The sequence below is a fragment of the Phyllobates terribilis genome, unplaced genomic scaffold, assembly GCF_046119375.1.
Source record: "Phyllobates terribilis strain yellow unplaced genomic scaffold, ASM4611937v1 Scaffold_1__5_contigs__length_1240528914, whole genome shotgun sequence".
NCBI lineage: Eukaryota > Metazoa > Chordata > Amphibia > Anura > Dendrobatidae > Phyllobates > Phyllobates terribilis.
Window position 1 is genome coordinate 208,242,921 of NW_027362761.1, and position 16,624 is coordinate 208,259,544.

General features: G+C 40.9%; 1 protein-coding gene across 2 annotated transcripts in view; it reads left to right on the forward strand.

Moving 5' to 3' along the window:
* Positions 1 to 16,624, forward strand: part of DAPK1 (death associated protein kinase 1) — a 195,487-nt gene that overhangs the window by 92,714 nt on the left and 86,149 nt on the right. For both annotated transcript variants that reach the window (XM_073670967.1, XM_073670968.1), the window contains exons 3-4: positions 12,375 to 12,596; positions 15,312 to 15,450. In XM_073670967.1, coding sequence (XP_073527068.1) covers positions 12,375 to 12,596; positions 15,312 to 15,450 — 361 coding nt within the window. The remainder of the gene's footprint in view (positions 1 to 12,374; positions 12,597 to 15,311; positions 15,451 to 16,624) is intronic.

Genomic DNA, 16,624 nt, shown 5'->3' on the forward strand with positions numbered 1-16,624 from the left:
GAGTCGCCAGAAGAAAGCCATTTCTGCGCAAATGCTACAAAGTATCTCACCTACAATACACCAAACAGCACAGAGACAAGCCTCAAAACTTCTGGAACAAGGTAATTTGGAGTGATGAGACCAAAATTGAACATTTTAGTCACAACCATAAACGTTAAATATGGAGAGAGGTCAACAAAGCCTATGATGAAAGGAACACCATTCCTACAGTAAAGCACGGAGGTGGATCACTGATGTTTTAGGGATGTGTGAGCTACAAAAGCACAGGAAACTTGGTAAAAGTTGAAGGAAAGATGAATGCAGCACCTTATCAGCAAATACTGGAGGCAAATTTGCACTCATCAGCCTGGAAGCTGCGCATGGGACGTACTTGGACATTCCAACATGACAACGATCCAAAACACAAAGCCAAGTCGACCTGTCATTGGCTACAACAGAACAAAGTGAAGGTTCTGGAGTGGCCATCTCAGTCTCCTGACCTTAATATCATTTAGGCACTCTGGGGAGATTTCAAGCGCGCAGTTCATGCTAGACAGCCCAGGAATTTACAGGAACCGGAGGCTTTTTGCCAAGAAGAATGGGCAGCTTTACCATCTGAGAAAATAAAGAACCTCATCCACAACTACCAGAAGAGACTTCAAGCTGTCATTGATGTTAAAGGGAGCAATACACGATGTTAAGAACTGGGGTATGTGAACTTTTGATCGGGGTCATTTGGATGTTTTTCATTGTCATTAAGATTTATAAAGAGAAAACACAGTAGTTTGACAATAAATGGCTTCACACAACCAATAACCATGAGTGGAGAAAAAGACTTTTGCTATCATTCATATTCTCTGAAACAAGGCCAAGAAAGGAAAAATTCAGCCGTGGTATGTAAACTTTTGAGCACAACTACATGTACACAGCAAATGTCGAACAGATTTTCAGCTCCTGAACCCAAACAACCAGCACCCGCCGCTAATAGAAACTAGAGTTAGTTTTATATTTTGATAGATTTTACTTTTACTATTTAAGCCATATAGTACACATTATAAGGCAACACCCCCCCCCCCCCCAAAAAAAAAATGAAATAAACAAAATACAAGCAAATCAACATATATACACACCAAAATAATTCTGTTGGAAGCTACAACTTGCTGCACAAAACTTATGCCCCCACACAATTCCATCTACGAAAACGCCGTAAAAAACAACCCCCCCCCCCAAAAAAAAGTTAGAATTGCTTTTTTTTCACTATATTACTGCGATTGGAATTTTTCCCCTTTTCCAGTTCAATACATGGTAAATTGTATGAGTATTAAAATCTATGTTTCTATAAAATTCTTGATGCCTTTCTCTTTATATTAATCATTTTCCTCAGACGTAAACTTATAATGTTGTCATCACGGAACTAAAAATGGCTAAACTGTGGCACTTTGCTGCCTTTTATGATTTGCTTCCAAAGGTTATAGGCCGAACGAACATAATTTATCCAACACAATAAAACCTAGAGCGGATTGCTTGCCGCGGATGGTTCAGTGCTACTTTTCAAGTGGCGTAGCTAAAGGTCAGAGAGCGGTAACCAGCAAGGGCGCACAAACATTAAAAGTGTGAAATCCAGCAGTTCACTGAACCTGTTCAGCCATTCATTGCTCAGCCTGTGATACCTGCAGCTTCTCCTTGTAGTGTTTATATGCTGTATATATGTCAGACACCCCTTCCGCCAGTCATTTTTATAATATTTCAACATTTCTATTTTTTCTTAGTGAGAAAAATCAGTAAAACACTATAAAAGCTAGATCAAGCTCATTATTGGAAATAATGAAAACACTAAATCCACAGTATCCTTTGACAATTAGTTCTTTCTAATTGCATACATGAAGATTACAAGGGTATAATGACTTGTAGAATATGAGGCAGGAACCACCAGAGTTTAATTAACCTATATTCTGCAAATCTCAGCACATAATAATAAAGCCTATTTATCACTTCCCAGTTTCATCTCCCCGCATTGTGCTCTATAGGAACCCGCCTTTCTCAGATTGCGCGTATACCGCTTTGTGTAAAAGAAGAATATGGTGCTTTTCATGTTTAAACAGAAAGGAGTGGCTTGCCGTGGATGACATGTTCTTTTCACTACTGCTAGTTAAAAGACCAGTTTAGCAACTATCATTACACCTAATAACCCATAAAGATAAGGAAGCGCTGCAGCTAACAATAGCTTGGAGCAAAGTGTATTCCTGCTCCTCTTTCTCACTTAAAGAGGACCTGTCACTTGCAATTAAGGTCTTTTTTTATGCTAATTTAAATGGGGCTGTTCTCCTGAGTAAGGCATTGTATTTCTTTGTTCCTGCTCTTCTCTATTCCAAAGATATGGCCTCCTCTTCCCTGTATATCAATCTAGTCTATTTAGCCAAGTGGGCATGGTCATGAATTCTTCTCTATGGTCGTCTTCTTGAGCAGGGCTGTGGAGTCTGAGTAGAAGTCAGTGTCCATTTTGGTGGAGTCAGTATAAAATGGACCGACTCCTAAAATATATAATAATTGGGTACAGTAGTTTAATGCAGTTTGTGGGGAATATTTTTTCATAAGACTTTGGGAAAGTTATGAAAAGTCCTATAAATGTCTGTCCTAATCGAAGGGTCTAGACTTTTAGCTGAGATGAATCTGTGATACAGTAAATTTATCGCTTAAACATGAGCCATGTATGAGGGAGTCGGAGTCATGGAAATTGAGGAGTCGGAAGTTTGGCTTACAGACTCCACAGCCCTGTTCTTGAGCGTGACTTCCAGTTAGCTAAAAGACCAGAATTCTATACAGAGAAGGGCCTTATCTTAGGAACAAAATATAAATCAAGCCAGACTCTGGAGAACAGCGACACTCACACCAGGTAAAAAACACAGATTTATGCCAAGTGAAACGAACAGGAGATGATGAGAATTGGGACTTTTTTTTAATAAACACAATTGTCAGCTATTGTGAGTTGTAATTGTTTACTTAGTGTGAATCTGACTATACATATCTAGTATATGCCAACCGCTATCTCTCCAAAGTCCCCTACATACAGGGACGCTAAGCCAAGTGCTCGTATGTTCTGCTGGAGAAGATAAGGATCGAACATGGGAAATCCGACCTGCTGGATCCTTCTCTTCCCAGATGTAATCTGTTAGGGGAGAATCGAAAGGCCCACCCATACATATTACTATATCAGACGGTTTGGCTGACTTTAGTTGAATGTGTAGAAGAAAGGGTAATTTTTTTTTTCAATCTGAAACCTTTCCACATCTCTATTTGCACTATGTGTGGAATTACTTCTTCATCGCCATTTAAGTAAATAGTTAAACTGCAAAATCTGAGATATCCCATGGACATACTGTATATGGCAATTTTTGGGGCAAAAAGCAGATCCTTTTGTCTCTAAAAATCAACAACTCTTTTTGATTTCTATTTTTCGGTACTTAGAAAGAAATTTGGCTCACATGTTAGAAGACCTGCTAGGCCATATCTCTGCCACAATTTCCCATTTTTCATAGAGATAAACAAGATATCTAGAAATATATGTTCAATTTACCTATTAGCCATCATAGAATTCTATGTGGAATTTTTGCACATTTTGATACTAAAATCTATTACATAGCCTCCTGTCACTGGACTTTGGGTGGAATACTTATAAAATTATGATTTTTATATCTTTTTATACTATCTTTCTCTGGATTATCAGGGACCTTGCAAGTGAAAAGTTGAATCTGATGTCCACAACTTTTTGTTGTCACCGGACATCCACGTTATACTGTATTACTGTGTGACAAGCTACTTTTATCTCAACCTGGATAACAGTCTGTAAACTGTATTTTCTGCCAAAGGGAAGGAGAACATTTTGGAAGATATATGAATGTGTTATATAGCCTGATTGCTATATGCTTTGCCAAACATTGCAGTCTATGGCATACAGTGAAGAAATAAAGCTTGGCTATGACACATCGCCTTCTAATAGTTATGTAATGATAAGAACGGAATGTGAAGCAGTAATGCCAGTTCAGCATTCAAGCTCAGGAGTACTCCAATAAAATACTCTAGATAACAAAGTGCAAACCCCAGGCAACCTCTTCTCTTCAGCACTTCTCAGCTAAACGCTTGATTATGCTGATTATTATAAAGCCTTGTTACACTTCTGCTTATGTGGAGATTTTTTTTAAATGAATCTTTAGGCAGGTGGTTTGCTTTAAAGGGAATTTGTCACCAGGTTTTTACCATGTTATCTGATAGCAGCTTGATTTGTGGGTTGAGAACCCAATTCCTGCAATGTATCACTTACATGCTTGCTGCTATTTTGATAAAATCCCTGTTTTCACTGCTGCAGATCTAGCTGTTCTCTGAATGCTGAGCTCTCTATAACCCCGCCCACATCACTGATTGACAACTTTCTGTGTACGCTGTACATCAGTGTTTCCCAAATTCCAGTCCTCACGGCCCCCATCACATCATGTTTTCAGGATTTCCTTAGTGTTACACAGGTGATGGGATTATTATTAAGGCATCAGAAATGGCCTCCGGTTCTCTCACCTGTGCGACACTAAGGAAACCCTGAAAACATGATGTGTTGGGGGCCGTGAGGACAGGGTTTGGGAAACACTGGTCTACTTTGACAGAGTGGTGGAGCAGGAGGACTACATGGTACGAGACAAAGTCCTCTAGTGATAATCTCCTGCTGATAGAACACAAATTTTATTGAAACTCCAGATGTGACACATCAGGGTCTCTGCCCCTACATCGTCTCCTGCTCTCAGATCACATAGCAATAACCTGCTGACAGATTCCTTTTACTTTTTTTTTTTTTTTTTTAATTCAGGATGAGACATAGCTTCTGAAGTACAGTACAGACCAAAAGTTTGGACACACCTTCTCATTTAAAGATTTTTTCTGTATTTTCAGGACTATGAAAATTGTACATTCACACTGAAGGCATCAAAACTATGAATTAACACGTGTGGAATTATATACTTAACAAAAAAGTGTGAAACAACTGAAAATATGTCTTATATTCTAGGTTCTTCAAAGTAGCCACCTTTTGCTTTGATGACTGCTTTGCACACTCTTGGCATTCTCTTGATGAGCTTCAAGAGGTAGTCACCGGAAATGGTCTTCCAACTATCTTGAAGGAGTTCCCAGAGATGCTTAGCACTTGTTGGCCCTTTTGCCTTCACTCTGCGGTCCAAACCATCTCAATTGGGTTCAGGTCTGGTGACTGTGGAGGCCAGGTCATCTGGCGTAGCACCCCATCACTCTCCTTCTTGGTCAAATAGCCCTTACAGAGCCTGGAGGTGTGTTTGGGGTCATTGTCCTGTTGAAAAATAAATGATGGTCCAACTAAACGCAAACCGGATGGAATAGCATGCCGCTGCAAGATGCTGTGGTAGCCATGCTAGTTCAGTATGCCTTCAGTTTTGAATAAATCCCCAACAGTGTCACCAGCAAAGCACCCCCACACCATCACACCTCCTCCTCCATGCTTCACGGTGGGAACCAGGCATGTAGAGTCCATCCGTTCACCTTTTCTACATCGCACAAAGACACGGTGGTTGGAACCAAATATCTCAAATTTGGACTCATTAGACCAAAGCACAGATTTCCACTGGTCTAATGTCCATTGCTTGTGTTCTTTAGCCCAAACAAGTCTCTTCTGCTTGTTGCCTGTCCTTAGCAGTGGTTTCCTAGCACCTATTTTACCATGAAGGCCTGCTGCACAAAGTCTCCTCTTAACAGCTGTTGAAGAGATGTGTCTGCTGCTAGAACTCTGTGTGGCATTGACCTGGTCTGTAATCTGAGCTGCTGTTAACCTGCGATTTCTGAGGCTGGTGACTCGGATAAACTTATCCTCAGAAGCAGAGGTGACTCTTGGTCTTCCTTTCCTGGGGCGGTCCTCATGTGAGCCAGATTCTTTGTAGCGCTTGATGGTTTTTGCAACTGCACTTGGGGACACTTTCAAAGTTTTCCCAATTTTTCGCACTGACTGACCTTCATTTCTTAAAGTAATGATGGCCACTCGTTTTTCATTACTTAGCTGCTTTTTTCTTGCCATAATACAAATTCTAACAGTCTATTCAGTAAGACTATCAGCTGTGTATCCACCTGACTTCTGCACAACACAACTGATGGTCCCAACCCCATTTGTAAGGCAAGAAATCCCACTTATTAAACCTGACAGGGCACACCTGTGAAGTGAAAACCATTTCTGGTGACTACCTCTTGAAGCTCATCAAGAGAATGCCAAGAGTGTGCAAAGCAGTCATCATAGCAAAAGGTGGCTACTTTGAAGAACCTAGAATATAAGACATATTTTCAGCTGTTTCACACTTTTTTGTTAAGTATATAATTCCACATGTGTTAATTCATAGTTTTGATGCCTTCAGTGTGAATGTACAATTTTCATAGTCAGGAAAATACAGAAAAATCTTTAAATGAGAAGGTGTGTCCAAACTTTTGGTCTGTACCGTATATAATAGTTATGTCTTATGTTGAATCTAAAAATCGTTATAAAATTGTCCAAAATCAAGAGTATATTAGCAATAGTTATATAGAGGGCTATATAAAGTAAGGAGCGAGGTTCCAGCGGCTACAATTAAAATTCGGACTGTATTTTATGAGAAACTTGGTTAGTGCTAAAAGAAGGATCCTGATAATAATCATACCCATTACACCTCATGAACCCTCTGTTATCACTCCTAAATTCAATACAAATGAGGTTATAATTTTTTTTTTTAATAAATGATTGACTTGATTATTAAACAATCTGTGTCTATTCTAGGAAAGGTCTGGAGTAATTCTACTTTACTAGCTTGTGTTTTCCTTATACAACTAGCAGCGTCTTCTTTCGAATGCTTACTTCTAGGAATTGACCTCTGTCATTTAGCTTCAGCTGAGACAACCCGCATTTTTAACACTGTCTATAATGTACTCAAGGCATCCATCACTAAAGAGTTTCTTACATAGCCTTTATCTCCTAAGCCGCACTCAATATTTGGAGTGCAGTCATAAGTTGGAGGTTTTCTCGCAGCTGTAATCCCAACCCTACTACCTTAAATTAATCTGATTATGGCTTTTAGTAATTATTAAACCTTGATTGTATCCTAATAAATATAAAAAAAAGATAATTGTCACATAATATACTGTAAACATTTCCCCCATAGACAGAAACCTTCTGTTTGGCGTAGCGACCAATTCCTTTCTTGAGAGAGCTGCATCTAATGTCCTCCATAAGAAAGATGTTGGCAGAAGCCTCTACAGCAACTTATCTCCCCACCGAAATAAAGGATCAGTCAATGAAATTTCAAAATCTGGAAGCCCCCCCCCCCAAACATGTTAGATTGTCAGCTGGTCCCTCTGATATCTGCTGGTGTGGCTGATTTTATTCTAATTTCTTATACCAGTTGTCAATGTATTCATATATTTTTAAGAGGATTGACAGAGAACCATGGCATTGCAGGCTTAGGCCTCTTTCACTCATCTGTGGGCCGGGCTTGGATTGGAATAGCTGATCCAGGTGCCTTCCATATTTCACGGATGTCTGAAGCAGACTGGTCAGGAGAGACGACCAATTCTTTTTGACATCTCCGCTCGGGTATTCCCACACAGTAATGAGAGAGAACATGATTTTTGTTGTTACTTCCTATTCTGATAACAGAAGCCATGGTGAATAACTTCTTCATATGTGGGGGTTCCCATGTATATCCACTTCTGCATTTGTCATTAAAGTGACTGATACAGAATGACTTCTGCAATGTGTGTATTTGTAAATGCGTAGCTCCCACCATGTTTGACACCCTGCATGGCACTGGGTTCACGTAACAGTATGGTCTATAATACCTAATGTACTTAGGTCTGTTTGTACAGAGGAGCCTCGGAGGTGAAAATTAGTAAATCGTAGTTCAGAGTCGCCAGCTGTTAACTCTTTGGAATAACTCTCTGATCTGGACCCCCTCTATAAAATTCATATGTTGTAATGGGCTGCATGATCTGACGCTGTCCAGATGGCACAACGCCTTTAATCTCTGCACCTGAATTGTTGAAAACTCCCCGTAATATAACTTTTCAGCTCTGTTCCAAGAGACTATCTTAAAGGGAAAAGCTATAATTATATAGCACTGGTTAGTGTTCATGGATGTGTTGCTTCAAGGCTAGTAAAATTAGAGCTGACTAGGAGGTGCAGGGGAGTGAGGCAGCCTGCCAACTTGAGTAAAAAGATCTATTTCAGGGTAATAAGTCACAAGTAATTCAATAGGCATTAGAAGATTACCCAGCAAATCACTGGTATTGCTGAAGTATTTGTTCCAGCACAAGCCTATCATCCCATTCATTGTGTGACTTGATCCTCCTCTGTGTTACAAATTGGCTTAAGTAGGCTAGACTCTTACACACGTACTGTATCATTGGTATTGCCAGTCTGAGTTACAGGGTAAGCATCTTCCCTGCTGGAGAGGCTATTACTCACCTAAATGGGTGGTTTGATTGGCATAATTGCATTCTTTGCACAGTCTGAAGTATGCAAGTTTCATTAATCGTGGAGAAGGATGAGCTGTTTGAAAGCCAAAGATGTCTAAAAGTACAATAAAGCATATAGTTATATTTGATTTACAGTTGGCTATGCTGACCGTACTTATTATTAGGCCTACATCCTACTGCCTTTCCTATTTACCCACCCCCCAAAAATGTGCACTCTTGGATTAGCAAAGTGTGCATGTTTTTTCTTTTTACTAGAACAAAAGAGAGTAAATATTGAATGTCTTTTGAAATGCAAAAGAATATGTATACGGTCCTAGATTTCTTTTAATGTTGTTATTGGACAAATTGGAGTTGTTCTGGTTTCTCCTCAAAAATGTAACTTCCTTATAATTCTGGCATTTTCCAATGGTGTGTTAATAGAATTTTGCCGAGAACCATCCAATAAGTCTCCTTTTTTTTGGGCAGATTATCGGGCTGTCTTTGATGCTTGTAAAACCAGACATCAGAAAGCAGTGCCTGGATAATCTGGTATTTTACCAAGGAGACGCTGCAATAATGACATCACATCATTAACAGTCCGGGATTACGACTGCTAATCAGCACATGTTTGCTGATCTGTGGTTGTTTAATAACCTGTCTATGCAGGCAGACCAGTTTCAGATGTGCACAGAACGATCAGTAATAGATTGTTCAGGGCACATAGGCTGCCATTGTTCTCGGTTGCACAGCTCATGTTTACCCATGTTAAGTAAGATATTATCACCTGACAAGTTAGCATTTTGCTGTTTGTTTAGTTATTGGCAGCCTGTTTACATCGCATGATTACCAGGAAACGAGCGTTCTTAGGACCACTCGTTCAAGATAATTGTGCAGTCTAAATGTGTCTTGAGGCTTTACCATGAGACGTTGGCATCCATTTACAATTGCTTTGGGATTGATTCTGCTAATAGTATCTTCTTTAAGGGCATGACCTCGCACCTTATGTAGATAAGATTAGACATTTTTGCATATACTGTATTTATATTGCAAATTGTTGCCTCTAACTTTAACATCATATTTTTCGTTCTAACAATGAAATATACACTATATAGTGGGAAGTATTAGGACCTTTTACCTCCAGGGGCTTTTATTGTATCCCAAATCCATAGGCAATAATATGGAGCTGTAGCTGTTGTAGCTGTAAAGGCATGTGGGGCAATGGGAGAACAACATCTTACACTCTTCTGGGAAGGCTTTCTACAAGGTATTGGAGTGTGTCTGTGGGAATTTTTGTCCATTCATCCAGAAATGCATTTGTGAATGTAAACTCTCATGTTGGACGAGACGACCTGATTCACAATCTTCATTCTAGTTCATCACAAATGAGTTCAAAAGTATTAAGACCAAGGGATCTCTGTTGGCCAGGCAAGTTCTTCCACACCAAACATGCCCAACCAAGCCTTTAGGGACCTTGCTTTATGCACTAGGGCACAGTCATGCTGCAACAGAAAAGGTTCTTCCCAAGCTGTACCCACAAAGTTGAAAGTAGACAATGGTCCTAAATATCTTGGTATGCTGATGCATTAAGATTTCCATAGTGAAACTATGGGGCTTAGACCAAACCATGAAAAACACCACCATAACATTATCCATCTTCCACCAAACTTTACAGCTGGAACAATGCAGTCAGGCAGGTTAACGTTCTCTTGGTGTTCACATGCCCAGATTTGTCCATTAGACTGCAAGTTAGAGAAGCATGATCTGTCACCCCACAGAACACAGTTCCACTGCTCCGGAACCTTGAGATGTTATGCTTTATACCACTCCATTCAGCATTTGGTGATGTAAGATTTTCATTCAGTTGCTTGGCCATGGAAACCCATATCATGATGCTCCTGGCGCACAGTTTTGTGCTGATGATAATGCCAGAGGAGTTTTGGATCTCTGCAGTTAGAGTTCTGAGAGTGATGGCAACTTTTATATACTTTGGACCTCAGCTGCCCCTCTCTGTAACTTTCCGTGGTCTCTCATGGAGTTGCAGTAGTTTCAGAAGCTCTTTCGACGGGACCATTCCTTTACAAATGTTTGATTTTATACACCTGAGGCAATGGGACTGTATGAATTCCTCAAGAGGTGTATCCTAATACTTTTTGTCCATTTAGTGTACTATGTACACTGGGGAAAATAAGTATTTAATACACTGATTTTACAAGTTTTCCCACCTACAAAGAATGGAGAGGTCTGTAAGTTTTATCATGGCTACACTTCAACTGAGAGACAGAATCTTAAAAAAAAAATCCAGAAAATCACATTGTATGATTTTTACATAATAAATTTGGTATAGAAACCTTTCTTTGCGATTACAGAGGTCAGACGTTTCATGTAGTTCTTGACCAAGTTGGCAGACACTGCAGCAGGGATTTTGGTCCACTCCTCCATACAGATCTTCTCCTAATCTTTCAGGTTTCCGGGCTGTCGCTGGGCAATATTAAGTATAAACTACCTCCAAAGATTTTCTATTGGGTTCAGGTCTGGAGACTGGCTAGGCCACTCCGGGATGAAATGCTTTTTACGGAGCCACTCCTTCGTTGCTCTGGCTGTGTGTTTTGGGTCATTGCTATTCTGAAAGACCCAGCCATGACCCATCATCAATGCTCTTATTGAGGGAAGGAGGTAGTTGGCCAAAATCTCACGATACATGACCCAATCCATCCTCCCTTCAATATGGTGCAGTCATCCTGTCCCCTTTGCAGCATCCCCCAAAGTATGATTCTTCTCCCCCACCATGCTTCACGGTTGGGACGGTGTTCTTGTGGTTGTACTCCTCCTTCTTCTTCCTCCTAACACAGCGAGTGTAGTTGATACTAAAAAGTTCTATTTTGGTCTCATCTGACATGACCTTCTCTCATGCCTCCTCTGGATCATCCAGACAGTCATTGGCAACCTTCAAACGGGCCTGGACTTGTGCTGGCGTGATCAGGGATACCTTGCTTGCCCTGCAGGATTTTAATACTTGACAGCGTAGTGTTCTAGTAAAGGTAATGTTTGAAACCATGGTCCCAGCTCTCTTTAGGCCATTGACCAGGTCCTCTCATGTAGTTCTGGGATGATTCCTAATTTTTCTCCGAATCATCCTTATCCCACGAGGCGACTTCTTGCATGGAAACCCAGGCCAAGGAAGATTGACAGTCATCTTGTGTTTCTTCCATTTTCCAATAATTGTGCCAACAGTTGTTGCTTTGTCAACAAGCTGCTTGCCTATTGTCTTGTAGCCCATCCCAGCCTTGTTCAGGTCTACAATTTTGTCCCTGGTGTCCTTAGACAGCTCTTTGGTCTTGGCCATGGTGGAGAGGTTGGAGTGTGATTGATTGTGTGGACAGGTGTCTTTTATACTGGTAACGAGTTCAAATAGGTGCAATTAATATAGGTAACGAGTGCAGAGTAGGAGGGCTTCTTAAAGAAAAACTAACAGGTCTGTGAGATCCAGGGTTCTTGCTGGTTGATACGTGATCAAATACTTATTTCGTGCAATAAAATGCAATTTAATTATGTAAAAATCATACAATATGATTTTCAGTTTTTTATTTTTTGATTCTATCGCTCACAGTTGAGGTGTACCTACGATAAAAATTGCACATCTCTCCATTCTTTGTAGATGGGAAAACTTGCAAAATTGACAGTGTATCAAATACTTATTTTCCCCACTGTATGTATGTGTAGTCGTTAATAAAAACTAATCACCTGTTATTGGTAATGGGGGCAGGGGAGCAAACAATATAGCAATTTTAATGCAAGACACTTTGTGGAAACTGACGCATATGAACATCAGGGCTGATAAATATATACATGATCTTGTATAGATAAAGCCCTACCTGCCACATGTTTTAACCTCTTATGTCATGTTCTTCTTTCAGTGGACAGTTTGCGGTGGTGAAGAAATGCCAGGAGAAAACCTCAGGTGTGCAGTATGCTGCAAAATTTATCAAGAAGAGGAGAACCAAATCGAGCCGTCGTGGGGTGACCCGGGAGGATATTGAAAGGGAGGTCAGCATACTGAAAGAAATCCAACATCCTAATGTGATCACGCTGCATGAGGTGTATGAGAACAAAACAGATGTCATTCTCATTCTCGAGCTGTAAGTGCCACAAAGCCCCCTCTACCCGTCACATGCTTGTTTGTGTTTCACTCGTTAAATGGATGATGTAATGAGCTTCCTGTGCACCCACAAGAAACACACAACACCAGCTGAAGCCTGTTATTTCAAGGGCCCTTCATTATTTCTGCTTCAGCATTTTGCTTAGCAAAATGAGTTTGTAGCCAATTTAGCCGGTCTGTGAAGTGCCCAATGAGGAACAGAAAGTGCTGGCAAACCCCCATTCAATAAGACTCTGCCACCCTGCGGGGTCTGTTCATGACTTGGTTTTAATACCATCTAATTTGCACAGAATTGCTCTTATCCGTTATTTTCTTTTTTTTTTTTTTTTAACTAGGAAAGTAAAAAAGTAGGAAATACCTGCAATGTAGCTGTTAGATCTGTAGGGGGCTCAACTGATATGCTGGCACTCTCTACAGATTTCGATTGTGACAAAAAGAAGTTGGCGGTCCAGCCTACACACTGCCGCTTCATTCAGTGTCTGAGACTGATGGAAACTGCCAAGTTAAAGGGTTATTCTCAAGTGCTTTCATGAGTAAAATTGCAAACGGCTTGTAAAAAACAAGCAACTTTGTAATTTACTTGTTAAAAATCCTCTCCAATCTCAAGAACAAATGTATCATTAATTCTATAGTTCCCTTCTCGTTTCTCAGCATAATGGCCATCGCTGTAGTCCATCCCATCAGAGGTGGCTGGTTTGATAGACAAGGGGCAGGCACACGCTTTCAAGCTCTCTTTAACAGAGCTTTTAAGCGCTGATCTGAAGCTTGCTGTACTGTTGGATCCAGCCAGCTTCAGTGCAACTGAGCTCCTCTGATGGTGCAGACGCAAGGCTACCTCTGCTTGCAGCATTGAAGAATGCACAGTGAAGCCAGCAGAGCGGCATTGCATCTGGTCTGAACTGTCAATCATGTCAGGAGCTCACTGACCCCCAGCAGGCATTAAGCTGTGAGGGAAAGAAGTGCGGTATCCACTGTCTTCTTGGCTCTAGTTTTTGCAGTGTTCCTGAAGCAATCTGTAGACAGATTAAGGTCAACATGTAGACAAAAACAACTTGTTTTATTTGAATTGCTATCACAAATAAAAATCATCCTTTTTGAGCCCCAAGCGAGTGCCAAGTCTGATTACTGATTAATGGGATAGGATCCTACTTGAGCGCCAACCCATCGGAAGTGCCGTGGTGTGTCATTCATCAAAAATTATGGAAAAATGCAAGAGCGCAATAGGGTCTTATCCAATAAATGTTACATAAAAGTATTAAAAACTGCTCACCTAGTAGGGTTGTGTGGGACACAACACCTATAAAGCCTGGACTCCAAATGCTGCAGCTTCCTATGGATATGTCAAAGATAGATGCTGAGAAAGGAAGTTGTTTCTGCGCTCTCTGGAGTCACAACAAACCATTAGTTTGGATAAAAATGTAGGTTTATTGTCTACACGTTTCAGAGTCCACCGACTCCTTCCTCAGGACAGGGTATGTATGGTTGTCCTTCCTTTCCCAGCATCTATCTCTGATTCATCAAAAATTGGAATTAATGGCTTGCTATAAATTTAACAACAACATTGTCCACAAGCAATTCTCTGAACATTGTACTTTTCAGGCCGGGTACAGTACCCCCAACTGAGCCCCAACTCAGTGGTGTGGTCTCTACCCCCGAAAACGAGATGCAAACGTAGTTGATAATATATCTATTTACTGTAATGAGACTGATTTAATGTAAGGGATGTACATTTGAACACTGTTTGAGCTCCTTTCCATCCGCATTTTTATTCTTTTTTTCTTTGGTTACACAAAAGTGCAATCATAAATAGATATGTCATATTTATGGGAATAATCCCCCCTCATGTAGTGCTCAGCGCAGTGCCCTGTAGAAGTATGTTATAGTCCAACTCCTCCAGTGTAATTAAAAGGCTACTGTTGCTATAATGACCTCCTAAGCAGGCTGTGAACAAGCAGGGACTGACAGATTTGAGTAGAAATGTCTGCAGAATTATTTTGACTGTAGCTCTGAATGAGAATGGGCTGGAAGGTATTTCAAGACTTGGTTCCTTCGAGTGTAAGAAAATGAATCCAATGTGTGTTCAAAGTTGCACAACATTTTATATAAATTATGAATGGGAAATTTGAAAAATGTTACTATCCTTTCCTTCTGACACATTTCTGGGCTTTATGCAGATTTTTTTTTTGTTTTTTAACCATCTTTATTCATTTAATAAAATACCTAAACCGTTGCTTAATTTTCCCTATTTAACTGTCCCCATTGCCATATAGGTCATGCAATGTGCATCCCTCACATGTGTCTATAAAGCTAAATGCCCCAGTATAGAAGTAAAAAAACACCATTATATTATATATTGCATAAATGACTGCTTCTATAAAACATCGGGACTTTTTCATAATACTGCTCCAGTGTGGGGCAGTTTCTGATAATAAGTCTCCTAAATCTGCAGCTGGTCTTCAAGTCTCAGGATTGGTGAACCCCACAGTTTACATACATTGACATGAAAGACTATTTTAATTAGTGAACTTCCTAAATTCACTATTCAACATGCATAGTACGTTTTAAATATGCAAAATAAGTGCATAGGTCCAGGGATTTTGTGTTATCTAATATAAGAACTATAAAAGCATTGTTTTTTTTCATACATTTTGTCTGGATTTCCTTTGGTAACACGTTTTATACTCTCGATCACCAGGGTTTCGGGTGGAGAGCTGTTTGACTTTCTTGCGGAGAAAGAATCCTTGACAGAAGAGGAAGCCACAGAGTTTCTGAAACAAATTTTGAATGGCGTCAATTACCTTCACTCGCTGCAGATTGCTCACTTTGATCTCAAGGTAGAGACTATTAACCAGCATGTACGGTAACTTGTGAATGTTGGATATCGGTAAAACTCGTAGATTGCTCTGAAATTTCTACATAAATAACACTGAACGTGTGTTAGTATAACACGTATGCTGTTGTCTGCTGTTAAAGGGAACCTATCACTTTGAAAATGTAGACTAACCTGTGGGCAGCATTGATATAGAGGATGGGAAGCTGAGAAGATTGATTAGTTTTGCAGGGAAAGATCCATCATAAATAGTGATTTATTAATTGAAGTCAAGTGGGCAGTGCTAGTTAGTTTTGTATCCGTGTGCACACAAGAAAAACTGTCACACTCAGTGGGACTGCCCACTTGACTGACAGGGATTTCAATATGTAAATCACTAGTTGTACTTAATCTTTTCCCTCAAAGCTAAATCTCAATCTGCTCAGTTTCTCGAGCTCCATATCGTGCCGCCTGCAGATTTGACACCATTTGCAATGTGACAGGTTTGCTTTAACCCTTTAAAGGGAATTTGTCAGCAGGTTTTTGCTATGTAATCTGAAGACAGCATGAGGTAGGGGTTAAAACACAGATTTCAGCGATGACTCTATTATCAAACTCTAGGTTTTGTTTGCTTGCAATGATTGTTTTCCCCTCACCCATGACAGCACACCTTGAGAGAGGGATCCGCCCCACCAAGGACCGGAAACCGTCTGAAATGAAAGGGCGGTACCTCTCCCTCGCTTCAGTTGGTTTCCTGTCCTTGATTGGAACCTGTCTGGAAGAAAGAAGACTTACCTGGGGCTGTTCCTGTGTGGAAGAGCGGGCACTGGCCTGTGCACCGGGTTCCAGTCTCCAGAAGCGCCGTCCGCAGCTCCCCTGGGGTCCTGCGTCCGAGCGGGCGCACGCGGTGAGGCAGGCTCCGTCCTCCCGAAGACCGCGGCGCCGTCCTACCCCTGCTGCTCCTGTCAGCCGCGCACCAGAGTGGTAACTTCCGGGTATGACACGCCTGACGTCACGGCGCGGGGCACGCTGGAAGAGGCGTGCCAGATGACGTCAGGGGGCAACGCCTGATCCAAGATGGCGGCGCCCTGTGAAGCGTTCCAGGCCTTTTTTTTTCGGATCTCCGGCCTGGAAAGGGGGGAGGGCCCATGAACCGGAGGAGGTTCTGGATGGCCCTATTTTAGGAGGGGGGTGTTATC